The 25,240-nt window shown below is 50.8% G+C and overlaps 2 protein-coding genes across 2 annotated transcripts in view; both read left to right on the plus strand.

Moving 5' to 3' along the window:
* Positions 1-20,028, plus strand: part of SMG5 (SMG5 nonsense mediated mRNA decay factor) — a 30,584-nt gene extending 10,556 nt beyond the window's left edge. The window contains exons 6-22 of the mRNA XM_085082502.1: positions 1,254-1,343; positions 2,194-2,272; positions 2,848-2,973; positions 3,414-3,482; positions 5,360-5,568; positions 5,704-5,841; positions 6,884-7,585; positions 10,533-10,702; positions 10,969-11,044; positions 11,831-12,006; positions 12,380-12,538; positions 12,761-12,820; positions 13,683-13,842; positions 14,207-14,297; positions 14,871-14,945; positions 15,235-15,373; positions 15,744-20,028. Coding sequence (XP_084938628.1) covers positions 1,254-1,343; positions 2,194-2,272; positions 2,848-2,973; positions 3,414-3,482; positions 5,360-5,568; positions 5,704-5,841; positions 6,884-7,585; positions 10,533-10,702; positions 10,969-11,044; positions 11,831-12,006; positions 12,380-12,538; positions 12,761-12,820; positions 13,683-13,842; positions 14,207-14,297; positions 14,871-14,945; positions 15,235-15,373; positions 15,744-15,827 — 2,603 coding nt within the window. The 3' untranslated portion in view covers positions 15,828-20,028. The remainder of the gene's footprint in view (positions 1-1,253; positions 1,344-2,193; positions 2,273-2,847; positions 2,974-3,413; positions 3,483-5,359; positions 5,569-5,703; positions 5,842-6,883; positions 7,586-10,532; positions 10,703-10,968; positions 11,045-11,830; positions 12,007-12,379; positions 12,539-12,760; positions 12,821-13,682; positions 13,843-14,206; positions 14,298-14,870; positions 14,946-15,234; positions 15,374-15,743) is intronic.
* A 1,966-nt stretch (positions 20,029-21,994) lies between these two features.
* Positions 21,995-24,841, plus strand: PAQR6 (progestin and adipoQ receptor family member 6). Its single transcript, XM_085082188.1, is given in 10 exon segments — positions 21,995-22,059; positions 23,552-23,646; positions 23,649-23,761; positions 23,799-23,941; positions 24,107-24,147; positions 24,150-24,190; positions 24,293-24,350; positions 24,353-24,433; positions 24,562-24,695; positions 24,698-24,841. Coding segments are annotated over 10 exon segments (915 nt in total).
* Positions 24,842-25,240: the final 399 nt, after the last annotated feature.

The following is a 25,240-nucleotide window of genomic DNA, read 5'->3' on the forward strand; positions in this document are numbered from 1 at the left end:
TTGGGCACCAGCCAAGATTACTTGTGGATTCTGTTTTCCTCTGACAGCTTTGTCACAGACTGTCATAAGCTGAAATCATCATGGCTGAACTGCTACGAGTTGCAGGAGCTTTGTATTGGGGAGGTAGATGAGGAGTTTGCTGCTGATAAGCAGCTGTAGCCATGGCTGTGAAAGAGTGGAAGCCATTGCTTTCATTTACATTGTTTGGACAGTGTGAAGGAAATTTGAAGCGAGATCAGGTCAGACTGCTTAGTTGTGATTTGCACTACAAAGCCACTGCCATCACCGTCAGTGGGACTGCAAACCAGATTTAGGCAATATTGTGCCTGAATCCAGAGTTTTGCCACTGCAAGGCACCAGGTTCTTTGTCATTGTGCCTGGCTGTGTGTCATCCTTTTTATAGCAGGCATGACTGTCCCACAGTCACGACCTCCTGAAGTGTGGCAGCTTCTAGATTGTGAATATGTGGGAGTAAAGGCAGGGAGAAAATGTAGCTGTGTGGAAGTAAAGGAAGTAAAGGCAGGGAGAAAATGTAGCTGTGTGGAAGGCAGGTCCTGGAAGTGTGCAAGTGCATGTGTCTGAGGCTGCAGCCTCCAAGCTGATGAATGCTGTTTGGCATTAGTGTTGCACATGAATCAGCCTAAAAATGGCATTGCAAATAAATATCTTGGGGGGGTAGTAGGACTGACTTACCTAAGTGGCAGGAGAGAAATGTGCTCACCTTTTCACAGTGCTGTCACCTAAGGTTTCCAAAATGCCTGATTGTCAAAAAAAAAAAAAAAAGAAAGAAAATAAATTAATAAAGTCCAGTCTAGCCACAATCAGGTATTTGACTAAATCAGCTGACTTGATTTAGATTTCACATCCTACTGTAGTAGAATATAGTCTGAGGTACAGGAAAATGGAGCACAGCTCTGAGTTACTTCAAGGATAGATGAGTCAGCGCTTAACACATGGAGCAGAAGAACCTTTTTCTGTTGTTCATGTGATGCTCCAAGCATGGTGGGCTCTGCCCTTGGCTGGAAGGGGCAGGAGCTGTAGTGTGTGGTGTGAGCAGGTGAAAGAAAGGTGCTTCAGACAGGCCTGGCAAACCCCGTGTGTTGCAGTGTTTGCCAAAGCAGTTCTTTGGTGGATTTGTTGACTTGGCCAGTATTTCAAGTTTTGTGGTATTTTTAATCTGTAAGGAAACTCTGCTGCTCTGTAGCAGATGCTGCCTTCGGGTTTCTGATGCATGGTGTGTGGTTTCCTTTCAGCTCGCTATCAGAATGAGCTGGCAGGCGTGGACACGGAGCTGCTGGCTGAACGATTTTACTATCAAGCCCTTTCTGTTGCACCACAAATTGGTGAGTGACTTACCATGAATTTATAGTTGCTAAAATAATGTTGCAATGTAAAAACAATGTAGTACTACACTGGTCAGGTTTATATCCTGCAGCTGAGAGCAGAATGGTTTTATCTTCTGGTTGAAGTTGCTTCCTTTGAGAATGTCTCTTGCTGGCAAGCCGAACAGAGGAGTTAAAGCCAGGGTGCTGTTCGCCAGTGACCTCACTGTACTCATCTGAGAACCTCTGAGAAGCTCAGACTTCCCTGACTGTGATGATGTTGTGCTTGTGGGCTAAGGGCAGATTTGGCTCTCCATTGCCAGGAGCAGAGCATTATTGGTCACTTTCCCCTTTTACCCCTGAAAAAAAAAAATCTAATGTGCTGCTTCCTCCTTTAGAAGTGGCTCCTTCTGGGAACACATCAGTGCTGGACTAGGAGGCCTGTCATACATTCAAGTGTGTGATTCCAGCCAAATGTTCTCTATGTGTGCCATCTTTGCAGAGTTCTCACTGAACTGTTTGATAGGTTGATCCCAAATAAAAGTGACAAAAGTTTCTGCACACCAGGAGCTGATAAGATGATGTCTGTGTCATGGAATAATACAGAGGAGGAGCTGTTGTTTGCTCTTCCCTCTTACGTAGATAACAGGCACAAGGTGGGGAGGATCTAAAAGCTCTGTAAAACAGAAAGCAAACTCTGGATGGTGGAAGGATTGAGTTGTCCAGACATTTGTACTGCAGCCTTACTACTGTTTGTGTCTCCGGGCTTTCCTCCTGTGTGGAAGTGTAGCAAAAGAAAAAGGATCTGCTTTGTAGCCAGGGCCGTTGGAGAATTCCAAGTGAATTCCATTGCCCCTCTCCTTCCTGACAGGAATGCCCTTCAACCAACTGGGGACGTTGGCAGGCAGCAAATACTACAATGTGGAAGCGACCTACTGTTACTTACGCTGGTGAGTGCCTGTGGATCTGGGTGTCCCGGGCAGGGAAGCCGTGTGCTGCTGCTGTGGGTGCCAGATCCTCTTCTCCTTACTTTGAACTTGGCACTGTTTTCAGCAGATGAATTTTAGGGGAAGGGAAAGAGATTAGTTTAGTTCGTCCTTGAGCAGGGCTGATAATGAGAGCGAGCCGCAGTCATACCAGACCATCATTCTGGTTACTAACCATCTGTGCAGGGCTCCACCTGGAGGGCTTTGCCCAAGGCCCTTGCATGGACTGCAGAGCTAGGCTGAAAGTGCGGTGGAGATGCTGAGGGAGGCACCTGGTGGCATGAGCTGGGTGGATTTCCTGGCTTGAAGGCACTGATTTGTGAAGATGTGTAGGTAGGGCAGGTGGAAGCTGTGAAGCAGCTGAAGTGTGGTTTGCAGCCATCAGTGGGAGTTAAGTTGCCCAGCATGTTCAGATAACAGCACTGGCTACCCATTCTCATGCCTCAATGCCTGAATAACTTGATAGTGAGTTAAAGCCATAAAATGTGAGCAGCCTAGTAGTAAAGTAAATTTTGCTGTGTTCTGTTTTGGTGCTTTAGCATCCAGTCTGAAGTGTCCTTCGAAGGTGCCTATGGGAACCTGAAGCGGCTATATGACAAAGCAGCCAAGATGTATCACCAGCTAAAGAAATGTGAAACCAGGAAGTTGTCTCCAAGCAAGAAACGGTAAGAAGGGAAAGAAAAGGAGAGGTGCAGGCTGAGAGCTTGCAGTGCTGCTAGTGTATCCTCTGGGTTGTTTGTGGGAAGTGGAGCTGGTAGATGGGCCATTCAGCACAGTGACTGTTCCCAGAATTTTGAGAGCCCCACTCCAGATCCTGTTCTTGCTCTCTCAGGTCATAATTTCAGGAGAAAAGCTAAATGCTGGGCAGTTGTAGAGTTCACATTGAGAGATTTTCTCACTCTAGAGTAGAGTTGGGGACTGTTCATGAGGGTTGGGGCATTTTGGTGAAAGTTGGCAGTGTATCAACTGTCTTCTTTCTCTCCAGTTTCATCAGAATGCACTTTTCAGTTGAGACCTGATTTACCTGTTAATAGAGCTCTGTCAGTCCAGCCCATCTCTGTGATGGCGCACCTGCTTTACAGTGTTTTCTCCTCCATCTTTTTAGAGGAAAAGACATTAAGAGGTTGCTGGTGAGCTTCATGTACCTGCAGAGTCTTTTGCAGCCAAAGAGCAGGTAAGGTTACGGCAGATTATGTCTTCTATTGATAATTTGCAGTAGCAGGCACAGATGGTTTTCTGTAGGATAACAGTGCCTGTGCTGAGGCTTTCTGCCAAACGGCCCAAGACTTTGAGCTGTCCGTGCTTAGAGCATGAAGAAAATTGTGTTTCCAGGGGAGGCTGAAATACCAATGGGTTAAATACTTCGTTACTCTGTCTAAATCAAGCCAACCTGAGTGAGTGTTGAGCTCCTGAGCCTTGCCGCTGTCTCTGTGCTGTACTGTGCCTTTGGTGTTTGCTTACCCCCGTGCAGTCATCAGATGCTTTTTCCTGGCAAGCCGTGGATTCAGGCTGATGGGACAGCAAAGAGTTGCTGTCCACATGTGTATGGGGCTGTTCATTGCACTTGGAAGTCAGTAACGAAACACCTTGTTCAAAGAAACAAACACCAAAACCTGGTTGTGTTAGAATAAATGGGAAGCTTTGTACAGCTGTGTGGTTTTGGGCTTTTGGACTTTTTATTGGATTTTATCTGTCTCTGCTGTGAGGTTTTCAGATGATTGTAAATTAACCTCTTACTGCTTAAAACAGAGAAGGTGTTTTAAAGGGCTTAGATACAGGCCACAGTTAAATTCATCATGGAATGGTTTAGCTTGGAAGGGACTTTATGGGGGTCCAGTACTTCCCCAAAATAGTGTTCACTGTGAAGGTAGATAGAGATGTGAAGTTGGATGAACTTGCTCAGAGCTCTCATCACACTGAGATTTTAACTGGATCCAAGGACAGAAATCCCACACCTTTCTGGCCCCCTTTCCAGTGTTTGACCACCTTCACCATGGAATTTTTTTCTTTTTGCATCTAGTCTCATTTTTGTTTTCTGTAGTGTGTACCCATACTTTTTCTTCCTTTTGCTGTGCACCACTAAGGAGAACCTTGCTGGGTCCTCTGTAAAAACCTGTTTGGCATCTGTAAACAGAAGACATCCCCCATGCCTTCTGTCCTTCAGGCTGAACAAACTCGGTTCTCTTGGCCTCTTCTCATAGGTCATGTTCTCTGTTCCTCTGCTGTACAAAGTCCAGTTTATTTTTGTTTGATGTCTTTTTTGTCCTGGGGACCCCAAAGCCAGATACAGTGCTCCAGATGCCACTTTGTGAGTGTCAAATAGAGAGGGAAACTACTTCCTCAGTCTGCTGGCTCTGCCTTTGCTCATGCAGCCCAATTGGCTTTCCAGTCCTGCCTTATACTGAGATGGAGTTACAAGGCTTCTTTAATATCCACTCAACGTGTATTTAGCACATAAGAAATTTAGGAATCACTTCAATTTCCCAAGCATCCTTTCCCCTGAAAAGGCTTTGCTGTAAGCTTCACAGGCAGGTCTGTTTTGTAACTAGGAGGCTCCAATAGCCCATTGGATTGATCTCATGGACACTCCCTTTGAAAGACTGAATAGCTATAGAGGATTTTGGAATATTCTTACAGGGCTGCAGGTTAGAGACATGGGAGGAGGAAAAGCTGAGTCCCATGTGTGTGGCAGTGTAATACTTTTGCTGAGCAGTGCAACTAGAGTTTTTGCTCCCTTTAGCATTTAAGTGCCATGTGTATCTTAACGGCCATTGCAGAGCTTCCAGGAGGGAAAATTCATCTTGTTTTTGGTGACCCATCTCTAGGTATTGTTTGTCTTTAGTTTTGCAGCTTTGAAGAGGAAAACACAATCTGATTAATGTCACTTGCTTCCCGTAGCTGTTGTTGCCTGCAGTACATTCCCTGGTGCTTCATCTTGCCTAGTGCTAAAGGACAGCCTAAATGCCAGTTTTGGGTCAGTTTCTGGGCAGACATTGCCAGGAGCATGTGTCTTGAGTTAATAATTCTTATTTATTTTTCACTCTTTTTAAGCTCTTTGGATTCTGAGCTGACATCTCTCTGCCAGTCTGTGCTGGAGGATTTCAACCTGTGCTTGTTCTACCTGCCCTCTCCTCCTAACCTGAGCTCAACTAGTGAAGATGAAGAAGAGTATGAGAGTGGCTACTCCTTCCTTCCTGATCTCCTCATCTTTCGCATGGTGATAATCTGCCTTATGAGCGTTCACAGCCTCAAGAGGGCAGGTAACCAGTGCTTTGTTTGAAAATTTTCTGGTGAACATCCAGCAGTGCAGTTAGGCTGGAGATGCTGCCTGAACTGGCGTTCATGCTGTGGCCTAGTGCTCACCTCCTCCACCTCACTGTGCTGTCTGGTTCCAGGTTCCAAGCAGTACAGTGCAGCCATTGCCTTCACACTGGCCCTCTTCTCTCACCTGATAAATCACGTCAATATTCGCCTCCAGGCAGAGCTAGAAGAAGGGGAAAATCCTGTCCCAGCCTTTCAGAGTGATGGCACAGGTAAGAGAACAGAGACAGCAGCGCCTGGGTCTCCCAGCCTGCCTGCCTATAGGGCTGGCTTTTCCCGTTCTCCCCTTTCTTTCTCCCCTTGGCATGGGTTTTGTACTGCAGAGGTGTCTTGATCTTTCACTGCTGGTCTGAAATCCCCAAAGATGGGTGATGTGCTGAGCCATCTCCACTTGGATGCTCCTTCTGAGTATCTGAATCACTGCAGGATGGACATGTTTTCCTTATAAGGAGTTTGCTTTCTGTATCTCTTGGGAGCTCATTCATCATCTGATTACTCCAATCTGAGACTTCATTCTCTATTTGTTGTTGTTTAATGGCTGCTTTCCTCCTCCTCTGAGGAGATGATCTCAGGTGAAACACCTGGGCTGAGGGAGACAGAAGAGGGCTGAGTGGGGCTGAAGGAGACAGGCACTCTCAGCATCCCTCAGTTCTGCTCAGGCAAGGGTGGCTCTTGAATTTCTGGGGGATTTTATTGAGCAGAGAATAAAACTGCTGAACCTTTCCCCCTGCAAACAGTCCATTTGCAATACCTCACTGAATGCAGAGTAAGTGAGTTCCTGGTAAAAGCAACAATGAACAACCCCTTCTCTGTGGGTTTTGAAGCTGTCAAGGTAATCCGAGGCTGCTAGAAAAGCTGGGAGATGTTGGTCAAGAAAGGGATTGGGTCAGCTCAGTGTAGTTACAGAGCGCATGTCCCTGCTCTGCTTGGTGGGTCGCTTGGCTCTTTGACTGTAGAAAGTTGGGGAGGAGAGTTAGAATTCAGCTGTGTTTTATGCTGGTTTAGCAGCATTCAGCATTGAGGCTGCCTGGTAGCAGAGTGGCCCAGCTTGAGCAGTGGGAATCCCAGTGTCCCAGGGCTTCCAGGGTGCTTTTAGAAAGTGAGTCTTTCTTGTGAGGTTGCTTATTCTGTGGTGGAAGACTGATGGAAGTAATGGCTGAAGTTTGCAGCCCTGGTTCCCTGGGCTCAGGGCTAGCAAGCAGCAGCCTGTGGAACACACTGTGACTTTAACTTGTATTCTCCCTGTAAATGCAGATGACCAGGAGCCACGGGAGCCTGTGAACTCGATTGAGAAGGAAGCTGAAGCTGAGTTGGCTAATCATCAGCCCAGTGAAGAGCAGCGGAAGAATGACTGCAAGAAAAGCAAAAAATACTCACGTCTCTCTTGTCTGCGCCGCCGCCGCCACCCACAGAAAGTGGATGAGAGTGACCTGAGTGAGGGCTTTGACTCTGACTCCAGCCAAGGCTCCATCAAGGGCAGTGATGGCTCAGAGAGTGGTTCAGAGAAGAGTGACGAGGAAGCAGAAGCTGCTTTTGATGTGGAGACAGACTCCGACATGAACAGCCAAGAATCTCGGTCTGACTTGGAGGACATGGAGGATGAACCGGGTGAGGAGGGAACTGGCCAAGGCAAAAGTGGGCCCAAAGAGGCCTTAGAAAACTGTGTGGATGGCAGTGGGCTGGGAGACTCCAAGAGCCCAAGCATCTCTAAAACTGAGGCTGTGGATCCTGCAATCAATGGGCCAGCTTCCCTGAGCACTAATGATGCAAGCATAGCCAGTAATCTCCAGGCCATGTCCACCCAGTTGTTCCAGACCAAACGCTGCTTTCGTTTGGCTCCCACGTTCAGCAACATCCTCCTGAAACCCAACAGTGAGCCAGCTGCCTTGAAGGACGGGATAGAGAGCAAGCCATGTGTCAATGGAGATCTGGAGAAGACCAGCTTGACAGAGCAAGGTAACGAAGGGCCTTGTTATTGCAGTTTTGTGTAGAAAACTGCAAACTGTAGCAGTCTATTTACTAAATTCACCATGGTGCAAGCTCTCCTTTGGCCAGGTTTGGAGGAGCTGATTGCACAGGTAGGGGGCAGGCCTTGGGTTGGGCATTTCCTGACGGAGGAGCTTTGCTTTTACTGCCCAGCATCCAGGAATATGTGCACTGAGCAAAGGAAACACCTGTGGCCAGCCAGGGTTACCAGAACAACTTTTGCTCTGCAGACTAAACACTGAGCAGCTCTGATAATCACAGGCTTACAGGCTGGTTTGTTCAGAAGGAACTTTAAAGCTCATTTTGTTTCATCCCTTTGCCACTAGACCAGGTTACTCCAAACTACATCCAGCCTAACCTTGCACACTTCCAGGGTTGGGGCAGCTACAGCTTCTCTTGGCAACCTGTGCCAGAGCTTCATCACCCTCACAGGGAAGAATTTCTTCCCAATACTTTATCTAAATTTATGCTCCTTCAGTTTAAAGCCATTCCCCCATGTCCTGTCCAGGACTTTGTCAAAGTTCTTCTCCAGCTCTCTTGGAGCCCCTGTAGGCAGTGGAATGAGCTCTAAAGTCTCCCTGGAGCCTTTATGTCTCTAAACTGAACACTCCCAACTCTCCCAGCCTGTCTCCAGATCAGAGGAGCTCCAGTCCTTGGATCATCTCCATTGCCTCCTCTGCACTCACTCCAGCAGCTCCATGTCCTTCCTGTGCTGGGGCACCAGAGCTGGAGGCAGCTCTGCAGGGGGAGTCTCACCAGAGCAGATGGGCAGAATCCCAACCTTCACATGCTGCCCATACTGCTGGGGATGAGCCCCGGACAGTGTTGGCTTTCTAGGCTGTCAGTGCACATTGCCAAGGCACGCTGAGCTATTTTGTCAACTCACACTCCCAAATCTTTCTCAGGACTGCTCTCCATCCATTCTCCCCCAGCCTGTGTTTGTGCTTGGGGCTGCCCTGATACAGGTGGCAACATTTCCCCGAGTCCTTGCTGTTGCTTCTGGGGTTGGCACAGACCCACCTTTCCAGCCTGTCCAGGTTCCTCTGGTGCCATCCCTTCCCTCCAGCGTGTGACCCCATCACACAAGTCAGTGTTGTTAGCAAACTGGCTGAGGGTGCACTTGATCTCACTGTCTGTGACACCAGCAAAGATGTTAAGAAGTGCCAGTCCCAATCCCAGCTCCTGAGGACGGCCCTCATCACTGCTCTCTCACTTTGACATTGAGCTGTTGGCTGCAGCTCTTTAACTATGACTGTCCAGCCAAGTTGTTGTCCACCAAGTGGTCCATCCAATAAATCCATGTCTCTCCAGTTAGAGATAAGGATGTTGTATGGGACAGTGTCAAATGCTCTGCACAAACCCAGAGAAATGAGATCCGTTGCTCTTCCCTCATCCTCCACTGTTGTAACCCCATTGTCGAAGGCCAATAAATTTATGAGACACAATTTGCCTTAGTGAAGCCATGTTGGCTCCAGAGGATTATTCCAGCAGATATTCAAGACTGCATCTTGCCTTTTCCCTTGTGAAATATCTAATCAGACACTTACTGTTGCATCTGGTGACATCCAGTGCAGCTGGAGGACAGGAATTTCTCCATGAGATGACAGATTATCAACCCAAAGCTCATATAGGAGTTTGTATGTAAGATGTGATCCAGGTGCATGTGAGAGGCGTCAAGGGTCTCTCTGTGACTCCTTGAATGTGCCTCGCTGAGTGTTCCGTGCTGAACCTCTGGGAGATGCACAGCAGATGGAGCTTCGATGTCTCCATTACCACCCAGCTTACACAACTGAGTGATGTTCTAGGCAAAAACTGCTGGAGATCTGATGCACTACAGGGAGTTGTTTGTATTTCACATAAAACCACGTGGGCCTGTTCAGTCTTGTTTGTCATCTCTCCTAGCTTCCCTGGAGCAAGGAAACATTCTGCATCCTGCTGCCAAATCCAGCTCGCCTACAGCACTGGCAAGATTCAGGCTTTGCCTGGGCCATGATTTGAAGGGACAGTATTAGATCATGTCAGTGTTGACTGGCTCCCAGCACTGCTTCACAGCCACGTGAAAGAGATGGGGGGTAAAGGAAGAAACAAATGGGGTTTGGTCTGTTTAACCCATTCCCTCAGTGGTTATCTAGGTGTTGCAGCTCCAGGAACATGTGGCCACACTACCTTTACAGGTGTAGGAAGTACTTTTTAGCTTCGAGCTCTCATTATCTGTGCTGTATCCAAGCTTCTCTTTCATGGTGTAACACTGTCAGGGGTGGGTTCTGAATAAATAACCCACTTCCTTGTGATTCCTAGGGTTTATGGAATGCCCATAGCTGTGCTAATAGGCAGTAATGGCAGCACTTGAAATAAGGGGCTGTAGCAAAACGTGTCATTGATTTCCATCTTGACCTCAGGTCACTTGTGTTACGTGTGATTCCATTGGCAATGGCTTTGAGATACTCAGGTCTGGAGAATTAGGAGAGTGCAAAGAATATGTTCAATATTTAAAATTCTCCGGGCTCTGGCTCATAGGACAGCCCTGCCATTTCCTTCTCTTTCCTGGCCCGAAGCTGGGAGCATGTTGGCCTCAGGGATCTGTTCCCTGCAGGAACTGCTCTGTTCCTTGTGCCAGCACGTGCTGCCCCACTCTGTCAGCAAGCCTCTTGGGAAGCTGCTGCACAGGTTAGGCATTGGTCAAGCCTTCACAGGGAGATTTTAACTTTCTTCTCCCAAGGAGGAAGGGGATGCAGGAGTGATACACTCTAGTAACAGCACAGCACAAGGGGACAGGGACTGGTTTTGTGAGGATGTGTGGAGATACTGAGTAGTTCAACTCAAGTCTTACCAGCCCAGTCCAGTTCTGATACCATCAGGACTTGGCCTCTCAGGGGGGTTTAACAGCTGCCATCTTGTGCTTGCCTTTGTTTTCCAGATGATGTGTCTGACTCCGAGGAAAGCATTTCAAGTAATAAATCCTGCAGAAATGAGCGATCCGTTCAGGAGAAGTTGGAGATTGTGACCAACGAGGGGCTGCTGCTCACTGTCAAGGTGTTCCTGGACTGGCTGAGGACAAACACGGACCTCATCATCATGTGTGCTCAGGTGGGGATGATGTCAGGGCTCGCTATAAGGTTGTGTCTGGTCAGCTTCCCTGGGCTGGTTTCAGCCATGGCCCGAGTCTTGGGTGGAGGGTGATGTTATGTCCCCTACCAGTTGAATTAAGCTAATCTGGACCTAAGAAGGACAGTGAGGTTTACTGTTCATAAAGCATTCTGAGGGTTGTGAGATGCTGGAAGGCCTAAGCAGTCTGGTTGTTGTGTATGTCTGGCTTGACATTTTCTGTGACCTTTTGTGTTCTGTTCCTGCAGAGCTCTCAGAGCCTGTGGAACAGGCTGTCTGTGCTCCTGAACCTTCTGCCTTCTGCTGCAGACCTCCAGGAATCAGGTACTGGAGAAGGAAGGGGTAATGTCATGTTTCACCAAGCCTAGTCATCAGTGATTCCCAGGGTGTGTGAGAGAGGCCAGGGAGGGAGACTTCCTAGTAGCAGTTTTTATAAGCACAATGAGAAGTGACACATACATGTGGTTTGGTTTTTTTTATTTAAACACCGTTCCAGTTAAATACTGTCCCATAGTCGTTAGAATCGTAAAATCGTAGAACATCTTGAGTTGGAAGACACCCCCTCGCTCCAGGATTGAGTCCAACTCCTTGCCCTGACAGACAGCCCCAAAAATCACACCCAAAAAATGCTATATTAATGCATTAATATGGCTGGCAACATACTGAAACACTGACATCAACGTGTGATAATCCAGGGGTGGCTATAAGGAATGAAATTGAGTGCCAGAAGCAGAAGTAAGGCTGTGATTTTGTCATGTTAATCCTGAAAAATAGTTTTGGAGCTCCAGCTGTTCATGATGTGCCCTGTGCCCTTGAGCCTAAAGATTCCCATGGTTCATGAGAAGCATAGTTTAAACAGGGTTGCTCATCTGTTGGAATAAGTGGGAAAGCTATCCCTCCAAACAGGAGATTTCCCAGAGTCCCTCAGCAGACTGGGAGAATTGCTCTTTATATTGTGCGTGGTCTTGTGGTTCCTCCTTAACCACATGCTCACAGGACGTGTCCTTAACACCTCTGCCTGTGACTGTTGCAGATCATGTGCCTTAAACCAGATCTCCTCTTTGCCCCCTCATCAGTTATTTTGTTGTTCTTCTTGTCCCTCCTCTCCAGGGCTGGCCCTGTGTGATGAAGTCAAGGACATTCTGAGTGATGCTGAGCTCCCAGACCTGAAGGCCAACCTACTGCTCCCTGAAGATGTGGCCCTGCGCAATCTCCCTCCTCTGAAAAATGCACACAAGAGGTTTAACTTTGAGCAGGACAGGCCCATTTTCTCAGCAGTTGAGGAGGTGAGTTGGGGTAAATCCTGAAAAAAGTCAGACCTGGGTTGTTGTTTTATATGGTTCCTTTTCCCAGCACTGAAGGCCTCAGCAGAGATTTATGGAGTGGGGCGGGGTGTTGTGCTGCTGATGTTTGCTAAGATTTTCTGGGGTTGAGAAAGCCCAGACTGCTGGCACCCCTGAACCTTCTGGCCAGCTGTAGCCTTCCCCACAGTCCCCTTCTTCAGTCTCTGACTTCAGAAGATATCAGAAACATCCATCAGAATTAGGCGTTTAATAGCAGTTCTTGCCTTTTTCAAAAGCATGAGCTGCAGGTCAGCACTGCCTCAGGCTGCAACCCCATGGTTGCTGTGGCTGGTGACTGCCTGCTGCTTCCTTGCAGTCTATTGTGCGGATCTGCTGCATTCGGAGCTTTGGCCACTTCATTACCCACTTGCAAGGCAGCATCCTGCAGTTCAACTCGGAGCTTGGGATCTTCATCAGCATAGCACAGTCAGAGCAGGACAACTTGCTGCACCAGGCCCAGGCCCAGTTTCACATGGTGAGTTGGCAGAGGTGGATGAATTCTCTGCACTTGGCACAGTTTTCTGTAGATTACTATTAGGTTATAACTGTAATCACATTTCTTTGGGAGGAGATGAAAGTTCTGTTCCCTAAAGCTACTTCAGTGTCCCCTTTTTCACCCTGTGTTTCTGGAAGTGTGTGCTAGTGTCAGCTGGTGTGTTTCCTGCTAACTGATATGGAAGTTTGGTTTTGCAACTAGGCTGCAGAGGAAGCTCGTCGGAACAGGCTCATGAGAGACATGGCTCAGCTTCGACTGCAGGTAGGAGATGATAGTTCACTGCAGGTAGGAGATGCCAGTTCCAGCATGAAAACCAGCAGGGTAGTGGCTGGAATGTCAGAACCTGGGAAGGGAAGTGAGAATTCTCTGCTCCTGTCCCATGCAGAGGCAGTAAGTCCATTCTGCATAGGCCGAACTGTAGAATATCTCAAGCTGGAAGGGACCCATAAGGATCATGGAGTCCAGGTCCCTTCTCCTCACAGGGCTGCTTTAAACTGAGTGCCCAAAAGTGTTGTCCAGGCACTCCTTGAGCTCTTGCAGGCTTGGTGCTGCGACCACTTTCCTGGGAAGCCTGTTCCAGGGGCCAGCCACTCTCTGGAGGAAGATCCTTTTCCTAATGTTCAGCCTGAACTTGCCCTGATGCAGCATTGAAGCTGGAAATGGAATGAACCATTTCCTCATGTCCTGTTGCTAGTCACTGGAGAGAGAAAGTCAGCACCTCCTTCTTGCTGACCCCCTTGAGGAAGGTGTAGGCTGTGATGGGGGGGGGTCACCCTCAGCCTTCTCTGCTCCAGGCTGAGAAAACTGAGTGACCTCAGTCACTTGAGGCCTTTCACCATCCTGGTCATCCTTCTCTGGACACTCTCTAATACTTTGATGTCCCTCTTACATTAAGGTGCCCAAAACTATTGAGAGTACTCTCTACCTATAGAGGTAGGGCAGCACTGGGCAGTGCAGAGTGGGACTGTCACTTCCTGCTGACCCTCTGCTACATCCAGTGCTCTGTTCTGTGTGCTTGGTAGTTGGAAGGGCCCAATGGAGCTTTGCAGGGCAAGTCTTTCCATGTTTGATGGTCTGTCTCAGCATAAATGTGAAGCAAGTGTCTCTGCATGTGTGTTCTCAGCTGGAAGTGTCTCAGCTGGAGGGAAGTCTCCAGCAGCCCAAGGCGCAGTCAGCCATGTCTCCTTACCTTGTCCCGGACACCCAGGCCCTCTGCCAGCACCTGGCTCTTGTCAAGCAGCTGGCAACTAGTGGGAGGTTCATAATCATCATCCCTCGGACAGGTATGGGGACTCTATAGCAGGTAACTGGCAGGTAACAGTGGCAGCCTGCCCCATCCCCTCCGTGCTGGGAGCAAGCCCCAAGGGCCCGGGTGGTGGTTTTCCTTCTTCTTACTCATATCCTTGAGTTCGTCTGGAGCAGTTGCAACACCATTTCGATGTGTTGCTTTTGAGACCTCTTCTATGCTTGAGATTTTGAAGGAGTGTGTCAGAACAGCTGAGAGGAGAGAGGTCCTGTTCCCCCTCTGCCTCTCCCGTGGCAGCTATGCATTGGACAGAGTTCTGTGGAATTGGGAGTACTTGATGCCACTGGAATAGTTTGCAGAGCTGTAAACAAGATGGTTTTGTTTTGTTTTTTTTCTGTTAGTTATCGATGGCCTAGACTTCCTGAAAAAGGAGAATGCCGGTGCTAGGGACAGCATTCGGTATCTGGAGGCAGAATTTAAAAAGGGAAACAGGTGAGAGCAGGAGAGGGGTGGGATTTTTCCTTGCTTCTGGAATGGGTGGGCTTTGGGGTGGAGCAGGCTGTGGATCCCTTGGATCAGAGTGAGGAGTGGGCTGAGGGAATGACTTTGGGAATGGGAAGGTAGCGAAGTAGCAGATTCAGCAGCTGGTTCTCCAGATGTGCTGGTAATTGCTACTCAGCTGTGAAGTGCAGCTGCTTCTGAGGAATGGAGGAGTTGCATCTCTGTCACTGTATAAACTGGAGCAGTGATGTTTGCCACTGCACTAAGAGTGCTGGAAGAGCTGGACTGTGCCCAGGTGCTCTGCAGAAGTACAGTTGAGAGAACAAACTGCATCTTTCAGGCCACTGTCAGGGCTGGTGGGCTTGAGCGTGGTACTGTGGGCAGCATGCCGGAGTGGTGGTTAGGCAGGGAGGTAATCAAAGGGATTCAAAGAGGATTCCTTGGAATGTGTGTTAAATTGGGTTGGTGGAAGCCCTGCAGCACCCAGAGGAGCTGCTGTGAAGTGCTGACTTCGGGCTGTGTGACATTCTCCGTATAAGCTCAGAGACTCTGCTCTCTCCTTAGGTACATTCGTTGCCAGAAAGATGTTGGGAAGAGCTTTGAGAGGCATAAATTGAAGAGACAAGATTTAGATGCCTGGTAAGATTTCAGCATCTGAAGGTGTCTGAGCCCAGTTCCCAGCAGGCAGGTGGCTTTGGGGAGAGGTGTTAGCACCGGAATCCGTTGAAGAGCTTGTTCTATGTGAGTAATGATGAAATTCCCTGGAGAGAAGAACATCCATCTGTGCATCTTACACCAAGCACTCTGTTTAAAAGGGTCTCAGAAAAGTCCTTAAGGGGAACAGGAAAGCAGCCCTACTTCCCACTTATCCTCCTGAGCAGATGTGGTCTTTCGACTGACCTTCCCCTCTGTTTCTCTTTCCTGTCAGGAATCTCTATAAAATACTGGACAGCTGCAAACAACTGACTGTGTCCCAGGGGAATGGAGAGGATGACACCACAGGAATGGTAACCATCATCACGGGCTTCCAGCTGGAGGACCCGAGCATGTTCTCGGTGCCCATGCAGGTCAGTAGCTCTTGTCAGGCTGAGCTGAGTCATTCTCCTTCTTAGCAAGGATAAAATATGATCAATAGGCAAGAGATTTTTTTAAATGTTTTTTGCCTTGGCCGATAACTATCCTGGGTTCCCCAAAGTTACTTTATACATTGAGATTCCATCAAGGCTTCTTGATTTTGTGGTACAGAGAATTCTGGGAGAGGTGGGAGAATTGAATTTCATGTCTGTGCAGGCCTCTTGCACCAGATCAACAAGACTTGGGAGGATTTGGCCTTCCAGCTGTGTCAGGCTGCTGGAGAGTCCCCAGGTTGGGAATGGCAGCTGTCTTGACAGGGCAAGTTAAAAATTAACCACCTGTTTTGTCTGTGTTTGCTTGCAGTCTGCCATCCAGGCAGCTGCCAACGCCAGCATAGAGATAAAAAATGTTCTGGAGTTCTACAAGCAGTGGAAAGAGATGGGCTGATGATCAGAAAGGCATCGGGTTGGTGAACCTTTCTCTCCCCCTCTCGGAACGTGCAGCGTCTGAACGAAGGAAACAACAATCTGGGTGACACTTAAGACACGAAGAAGCAGCAGCAGCAACAGCAACAAAAATACCTACCCAAATTAAACAAATAAAAAAAAAAAAAAATCCCATGTGGGCATGCACACTGACACCCTCCACCTGCATCCTGACCAGATGGTTGTACACCTCCGATGGCGCCAGCTGCTCTGAGAGAGGCCCCTCGGCATGGCCGGGGCAGAGCTCTGCCCTTCTCCCAGTCAGCAGAGGTGGGCGAGAGATGGGCAGTCCTTCATCCTCCTCCTTCCTCCTAAAGCTTGCTTGGCCAGCAGAAACAGGCCGGTGGTTCAAAGTGTGGACTTGACTTCAGCGAAACCAAACCAGCGTGGCAGAAATGGAACCCTCTGGCTTGGGAAAGAAGATCCAAAGAGTGTTTTGCTCTTGTTCAGCAATCTGGGGACAGAAAAGCAGATAGTATTTCCCCAACCTCCCCTCCTTCCCCCTGCCCTTTTTGAATTAATTATTTTTCAAGGGTTTTTCCTTTTAATTCTTAGTTTTTTATATATAAATAGTATTAAAAAAAGAAAAAAGAGGAGTTCCCCTGGGGTTCTGGATACTCTTCTAACGTCAGAAAGAAAAGGAAACAATTATGCTATTTGAAAGGGGGGGAAAGCTCTTAATATAATTTTTTTTGTCTTAGGACAAGCATATTTATTTCCTTTCCCAGACCCCCATGGAGCGGGCGCAGTGCCAAGGGATGGTGTCCTGCGAGGAGGGAGCAGCCCCACGATGCACACTCTGCTCTCCCTGGGAGCCGCATGCTTCATGAGCAACACGAGCTTGGCTGTGCTGCTCCAGGGAGGCTACAGGACTTCGTGCCTCCATCCCCCATCTCTCCCACTTTGCTTCCAGCATTAGACCTTGGAGAAAAGGAGGAATCCAGCAGAACTGCTGGAAGAGAGAGAAGAGCTGGGTGGGATTTAAACACCAATAAGGCTCAAATGCTTGGCTTGAGCACTGCAACCCTGGGATGTCTCCAAAGGACCTAAAGCCTCTTTTTCATACTTTCTTTTTTTTCCCCCTTTTTCCCCCTAAATCTTCCACTGGGGTGCAGAGGAGGAAGGAGAATCTCAAAGCCATTGTCTTCTGCTGGTTGGTCAATGCACCACTGCTGCAATGCCATGCTAGAGATGGTGACAGAGCTGGAGCGTTTGTGTCCCCCTTTCTTGCATTCTTCTGGGCCAGCAGAGGCAGTGCCGTGACCGCTGGTGCTTGGGAGGACTGAGCTCACAGACTGTTCCGTGCTTTTTGCATCCCGTACAGGAGGGCTGATGCTACTTGGACAGATGCTGGAAGAGCTGGTTCCCAAGGTGACCTGTAAGGGACCCCACAGACCTCCATCCCAACAGCATCTCGTGCAACCTGTGTCTGACACGCTGTCACTTGGCCGGTGCTTGGATATGAAGCTGCAGGTTGCTCACAGGGCAGCAGGAGAGGGGCAGGGCAGTCTCTTCATGCTTCCTCTTGCCGTGTGTGCCCACAGAAGAGATGTGTCCATCCACATGAACCAGCAGCAGCTATGCAAGGACAAACCACTGGAGACTTCTACCTGTCTGTATTCTCACATGGGCCAGGCAGAAGCTGCTACAGTTGGAGTGTAACATGAGAAACTGAGTCAGATACTCCAGTCTGTGCAGGCTCCAAGCATGGTGTGTTGTACTGCAGGAGCAGGATGTTCCTTGTTTTCAGGTAAAAACTAAAAGTACCAGCACAAGTACCAGAGGATTAATTTCTATTCCAGTTCCAGCTCCTTTGCAGGAACAGCAGAGGGAAATGCCAACCTCCATGGTACAGCCAGTCTATCCCTGGAGGCTGACAGGCTGATTGTGAGGGACAGGAGTTTCCCTGCAGGATTTTCCCTTTTACAGCTTTTCCTGAAACTCGCAGTGCTTTGCTTGGCTAAGCCAAGAAAATGTCATATACAGGACAGCAGGACTCGGGCACACCTTGGGGATTCTTGGAGATCTGAGATGGGTTGTGAAGCTCGCAGTCACTCTTCCCTCCAGTGGCATTATTTGAAGCCATTTGTTTGTGTAGCTCCTTATTTCTGTTTGATGGGGCAGAAAAAGAGAGGGGAATCACCTTGTGGGACTGTTCTTGAGGTGAAACCCTCCTTGTCTAGCGGGGGAATGCAGAGAGTTGGTGTGCTCTGCTTTTTCCTGCTGCTGAAGAATCCTGGCTGCCGAGCATAGCAGAGGAGTCTGTGAGTCACTGTGGCTGAGCCCAGTGTGTGTGTCCTGAGAGCCTCAGTGTCACCCTTGTGGCTGCACTTGGGGTTGGTGAAGAGAAGCATTGCTGGGCCATGGTCAAAGCAGTCAGGAGCTGGGGGCAGCCCTCAGCTTCACACCGGGTTGAGCATTCCTTTGGTCCTGGCTGGGTCTTGAGGGAAGAGCAGTACAGGTAAAGCAGCAGCCTAGAGGGAATTCCTGTCTCACTGATGACAAGTGTTTCAGTTGATGAGAAGTGTTCTGGTTCATGCAGGTCCCACAGCCATGCAGGGTGGCAGCTGAGAGCCAAGTGCTGCACAATTGGGCAGGCTGAGGAGGAACCATGTCCCGAGTCACTGAGGCCTTGTGTGGGCACAGGACACAGTTTAAGAACAAAAGTAAATAAACTCTGTTTCTGTAACCAGAGGCTGCGGAATGGCTGTGAGCCCACGTGGGGCCACATGGCAATAGTAGGGACTGCTCACAACTATGCCTGAGTCACTGCTCTGGTCCCCTGAGGGGTTGGTTTAATATTCCCTGAGGTTTTGCATATCTGGAGGGGAGGAAGATGCCTTCACTGTGCAATGGGGAATCCTGACTGCTCCCATGGTGCCTTCTACTCTGGGCTGGAGCAGGAGGGATTGTGACCTTTAAAAAGGGCACCGGAAGGGTCCCTGTGCCACCCTCGTCTCCAGAGCGCGCAACCATGCTTGAGGACCCAGTGAATGGTTTTTGGATTTGCGTCCTCAGTCAGAAATACACAGAGCTGAAAAACTGGGAGACTCAATGGTGTGGGAGCAGTGTGGCTGCAGAGCAGCCTAGGGGAGATTGCATGTGTCCTCCAGCAACTGTGGCCTCAGGGGACTCACCGTGTCATCCCCAGGATTGGGGTAAAGGAAGGCACTTTTCAGCCCCCATCCCAGCACTCAGAATAAGCTGGAGTTTCCTCCCTGGGGATAAATTGAATGGATCTGCTCTGTCCAAGGGCCACTGCATTCCTCCTCTGGTATGGTGGTTGTTGATGTGAAGTGGCTCTTGGGCTGAAAGCAAACACAACGGTCTGTGGGAGGTTCTGTGCAGCCTGTGGCTCCTGTGGTGCTGCAGTGGGGGCTCCCCGACAGTCCCCTACTCTGTGCATCCTTGTCCAAGCCAGAACTGTGAGCTCTCTAATCAAGAGAGCATCAGGCAGGATTGCAGTCTCTGGTCATGGCTCTTCTTGCAGTGCTGCTCCAGAGTAGCTGTAAGCCAGTCTGGTAGTGCCTGCTGTGCTGGGAAGGAGAGCAAACAGAAAAACCATCTTGTGGGCTGAAAACAAGGGTTTTCATGTATTTTCGTGTGTTTCTTGGGTTTGGTTTTTCTCTTCATTACCACCCTGTTGAGCTGTTGAGGGTTTTTGGGGTGACCCCACGCTGGGAGGACGCAGGTCTGTGGTGGCTGAGGCTGGCTGGGCTGTCCCCACGCCATGGTGGATGGAGTCACTTCTGCTCAGTGGTTTCGTGGGCTGTTCCAAGCAGCTCCTCTGCTCCCATTCTTGCTTGGCTTGAGGCCACCCACAATGCCTCGAGTTTTATCTTGCATCTTCAATTTAGGGCTGTTTTCCTTCTTGCTGTGCAACAGTCCTGGCCAGGCTGGCGGGACAAGACGGGCTGGCACAGGGACCATGTTGCTGGCCTTGCTGCTGGCAGGGAGGGGACTGTAGGTTCGAGGTGAGGGACAATCACCTCTCCTCAGCCCTCCTGTAGCACACATGGCTTGCAGAGCCAGAGGGGATCGCTTTTACTGAGGGACAAGGGGACGTGGGGCCCAGCTGGGTGAGGGCGGACTGAGGCTCGCGGCATGTGTCTGACCACAGTCTGAACACAGTGACTGGCTTAATAAAATACCAGATGTTTGTACATTGTGTCCTGGTGGTCATTCCCAGCCCATCCCACCTTTCCTGTGCAGCCCTGGAGCTGAGTACTTTTTCCATCTGTGAATCCACCCTCAAGCGTACACTTTGCTGACCAAACTTCTCAGGAAAAAAGTGGAGGTTGGTCCTTCCTTATATCCCTATGATAGGAATAGCACTTCCCTTTCCACCTCTGGGATTAGTTCATCCTCTTGCTAGGACTCTGCATGCTGCTACCACAGGAGCACGCCTGATCCTGCAGAAGGACCTGCTGTGGCTCATCAGGGCCTATGCAGCTCAATTTTAACGGGGGAAGAGGTTAGAGAAGTGGGGGCTGGGGAAGGTGTAAATTTTTTAAATGTGTAACTTCATTGCCCAGTCGAGGCGCTGGGTGAGGGTGGGTTGGGGGCTGCAGGCCAGAGATCAGGCTCTATGAGGGTCCCACCATGCCTTGGTGCTGAGGGTTGTTTTGTAGGGAGAGAAGAAAATAAATCAGTATTCCCTGCCCTGAATTCATTGCTGCCAAAACTCCCTGATTTGCTTCCCCTAGTGGGGAGCACTGGGCTTGGCACTGTCATAATTCCTTCTTCCTCTCGGGTTCTTTGAAGGTGGCCACGGGTGGGAATGTCAGAGAGGGGGGTTGTGAAAAGGTGAATCTGACGTCATTCCCCAGTGTGGGAATGGGCTATAGGCGAGACCTACCCTGTTCCAATGCCATGCTGGCAGAAATGGATTGTCACTGCTGGCTCCATTCTGTCCAACAGAGCTGGGAACGCCTCTTCCAGTTTGGGAGGGCCATACCAAGAGGCTGCTGGCCCTATAACAAACCCTGAGCCTCCACCATCAGTTCATGCAGGATGGTGTTGCTGCGGGTTTCCATGGGTGGGGGTTTGTCCTACAGCCCTTGGATGGGAATGGACTGAGGTGAAATTGAAGCAGGAAAAGGCCACAACACTGGTCAGGGACCTGGGACTCCAGGTCCTGGTCGTTGGGAAGCTGAATCCTCAAGGACACCCAGGAACTGCTGTTTCTCCAGCCCTGCTCACTGCCTGTTCCCCTTCCTTTCTTTGCCTCTCCTTCCCACCTCTGGCACAGATGTGTCATTCCCTTGCCCTGAACATCTCCCTGGGTTTGCTGTGGCTCATGTGGGTTATTTTGGAGGGACTGCTAAGCACCAGGGTCTGCATTCCAGTGTGGCGACCCCAGACCCTCCCATCAGCCTCCTATCAACACCCCTGGGGACAAGTGACTTCACCTTGGCTGGGACTGCCAGAGAAGCAGAGCCCTGGTATGGACCAGCGTGCACATCAGACTCTTCAAGGTGTTTTACTGCTGCTCATGCTGTGCCCGGTACTTGGCATGAGTCCTCTGGGGGTCAATAAATCCCCAAAGACAGGGGGAATGGAAAGCATCCATCCTGCTCCCAGCTCAGTCCTCAGTCTCCTGAGTTCCACCCAGCTGCAATGCAGACCTTCTGCTGGCGTTTGCCCCATGGACTAAGCTGTAGCCACTGCCAGCCCTCCTGCTGCCAGGTCTGTTTTGTTTCCCCAAACTTTTGTTTTCTCCACCTCTTCCCTCCCAGATCTCCCCTGGTGGGGCCCACAGTATGACCTGGTGAGTGTTTTTGAGGGCCCCTGATGGACGTACACTCAGCACTGTCATCTGCCCTGGCTCTCCCAGCTTGGTGGTAATTAAGGTCCAGTGCCCAGAGCCATCTTCCAGTGGCCCCTCCAGCACTGGAGGCTCACACGTGCCCCCCGTGCACAGTAAGGGGTCATGTCTTCAGGGGGAATTTGAGGGGATCTTAGCCAAAACAAGGCCGCGGCAGGGAGGTGATGTGTCCGGCACAAAGCTGCCTTTGAGCCCACACGGTGGCCTCATCTGCCCCTTCTGCCAAGGGGAGATGCCAAGGGCCTCATCTGCCCCTTCTGCCAGGCCCCTTCTGCCTGGCTGCTGCCAGGGAGGGACCTAGCATGGAGCCAGGAGAAGGGCAAGCCACTGGCAGCAGCAGGGCCAAGACTGCCAGCCCATGGCAGTGGTGAGGAGGGGGCTCTGCAGGGCAGCTAGGGGAGGGGCACAGCCACCACATGGCATCAGCCACCACATGGCATCAGCCACCATCCCACCAGTGCTTCTTGCCGGTATCGCTCTGGCTCCTGCTCAGTGGAGAGCAGCAGGAAATGTCTCCCAATACTTTTGGATCATTTTGGGTTTGCCTCCTAAACCATTGTGTGAGTTTTGGGCTGAGGGGTGAGTAGGATGCTTATGGCACTCCTGCTGCCAAGCTACTCTCCCTGCTGCTCCAGTTTCCCCAGCTGCCCAGTTCAGTGTCCTTCCTCAGGCCCTGAGTAACAGGTTTGCTGGGCTGGGTCGAGGGAGCTGCAGGGTGTCCACAGGGGTTTTGCCCCTGCCGTGGTGGTCCTAAGCCTGCATCTGCCAAGGACCGCCCCTAGGGCTGGGGGCCTTTCTGGTGAGAGGGTATACAGTGGCATGGGGATAAAGCACGATCTCACTCCTTCCTGCAGCACCCTGCACTACTGCCAGCCCCGACCCCTGACCCCAGTGTGCTCTCCCATTCTGGGCCTGTGGTCATGATCCTGTCCAGTCAGTGGCTCTCTGGAAGAGTCAAACAGCAGACTTTGCTGCATACAGCCATGGGAAAAGCCAGGAGCCTTCTTGAGTGCGTCCATCGTGGCTCCTGCAGCCGTATCACCACCCCCTCACAGATGTGGTCCTGAAGACCCAGTCTCTCTCACCCTGAACACCACGGTCCCACCATGCTGCTGGTAAAGCTGCAGCAGGTCTTCAGGGTCCACCAGGTGCCTTGGGTATGTGTGGCTGGGGGAGGCAGAGGCTCTGCTCCCAGGTTTCTTCCCCCAATTCCCTCATCCAAGGTGGGAAACCACCTGGACTGCCCACCCAACATTGTTCCAACTGGGAGATACACCCAGCCCACCCTGCCTCAGTTTCCCCACCCACCACGATACCAGAGCAGCTCTTGGGTTGCCCCACTCCCCCTGGGGTGTCCCCTGACCAGCCGTGCTGCTACCACAGATTTTCTGGGAGGATGCGATCAGGTTGGCATACCGGCGCCCCTTGACTGTGTCCTCAGCTCCTTTTAGATGATAAATGAGATAGCCAATATCTGGACACATTTCCGACCTGGTGGGGATGGGGACAAGGAGGGAGATGAGAATGGGAATAGGAATGGTGATGGGCACGGGGATGGAGATGGGATTGCAACAGGGACAAGGATGGGAGTGATGAAATTATGGAGATAGGAATGAGGGCAGGGACAGCTGCTGAACTGGGGACAGGTATGGGAAAAGGATGGAGATGGGGACAAAGAAAGGCTGGCAATGGGGGCAAGGATGGGGTTAGGGACAGGGCTGGGTACAGAGATGGGGTTAGGGGCATGGATAGGAACAGGGATGGGGATGAGGAAGGGATGGAGATGAGGATGGAGATGAGGATGGAGACAAGGATGTGGATAGGGACAGAGCTCACTTCAAAACACACTGTGCTGGAAGGTATTTCAAGTGGCACTGCCTGGTGCTCTCGTCCTCCCTGGAACTCTGCTGGGAGCTGCACCACTGGCCACTGCTCATCTACCTGCTGATTTTCTGCCCTTTGCCCCCAGCTGTACCCACCCCTTCAGCTCTGTGCCAGCGCCTGCCCACCACATCTGCTACATCTGTGACTGCAGAGCCCTCAGCTTCTATGGCCTGCGGAGAAACTTGGTGGAGATGGGCTGGCACGGGGATGGGGCAAGGGCAGGGACAAGGAGCTGCAGGCCCCATGACACCATGTGTCTGTCACAGGCTACCAGTTTGCCTGTGTGGTGCCTACCTGATGCCAGACTCCTGGGTCTGCAGTGTTTTGAACTCCTTCATCTGCACTGGCCTCTCTTGCTATTTCCAGTTTGTTTGGGATAGTGAAAATGGTGCTGGAGGTTTCCTCCTTCTCAGCTTTATGGTCCTCTTGGTGATTACCCCTGCTCTGGCCCAAAGCCAAGGTGTTTGCAGGGTCCCCACTGTGGGAGCTGAGGGTGGTCTGTGCCCCGCCCCCCCCTTCCCCCTTCACAGCTTCCCCGAGCTGGAACATCCCTGGCTGAGCAAGGTGCTGCAGAGGCTTTTGTCCTTTAAGACAACATCCCGCTCTTCTACCAGGTGAGTCACAGTGGCTCGGGGCAAGAGTCAGGTGCCCCCACCACAGGGGTTCCAGGGTGTGTCCAGAGGGGTCCCTGCTGGCTCTCACTCTCCTCCCCACAGCTCCTCTGCTACCGCTGGTGTGACTCCTGGAGTGAAGCTGTGGTCAGGTACAGCCACCACCGCTCCTTGTGCTGCTCGCCGGCTTCCTCTTTGCATCCCACCTGCCCTAGGGTCTTGTACTCAGCTGCTCTGACTGCATCAGTGAGCAGCAGCCCCCCACTCTCCCCCATTGCCATGGCTCCTGTCCCCTCTCCCCAAAGCAGCCCCTTGCAGCAGGAGCTGTACAAGGAGCCCCACCACCCAAAGGTGATGGCCTCTCAGCCTGGCAGGACACAGCCACCAGCTGTTCCACATCTATTCTGTGCTGGGCACTCCCTTCCAGCTGGAAGCCATCCTCTGTGATGTGTGCATGCGCCAGGCCTGGCTGTGGGGCCACCTGAGCTCCCCCGGGCTCCCAAGCACCTTTGGCATTTTGGCACTGCCAGGGCGGTCCTTGTGGGCAACACTGCCATCATCAGTGTCTTGACTGTGGCCTTGCCCCAGACCCCTGGCAGCTCTGGCCACCCCCCAGGTGTCCCCACCAGGGCTGGGCACAGGAGGGACTTGTGACACTGTGAGTGAGGGGCTGGGCTGCAAGAGGACCCAGGATCCTGGCACCCCCTTTGTGGTGGGCCCTGCTGTTGGGTGTCTTGCAGTTTCCCCATTTCCTCTGCACCCAGCCTGTGCCTTAGTTCTTCCAACCCAAACCAGTAGTGACTCAATGAATTTGGGGCATCCATGAATTTGTCATCTTATGTGGGAACCCAGCAGCGCATGCATGCATGAGTATGTCAAGGTCAATGCGTAATTAGTGTGGTCTGTGATGAAAACCCTGGGCAGGGCATAGGGCCCTGGGGTGCGTGGAGCAGCTCCGCAGTTCCCCAATAACCCCACGCTTGAGAGAAGCAGTTTTAAACTAAACTGGAACAATGGTGGTGCAGCTCTGGGCTCCTCACTGCTGGGAGTAGG

Source organism: Lichenostomus cassidix, chromosome 25, assembly GCF_008360975.1.
Source record: "Lichenostomus cassidix isolate B80296 chromosome 25, HeHo_3.0, whole genome shotgun sequence".
In the NCBI taxonomy this organism is placed as follows: domain Eukaryota; kingdom Metazoa; phylum Chordata; class Aves; order Passeriformes; family Meliphagidae; genus Lichenostomus; species Lichenostomus cassidix.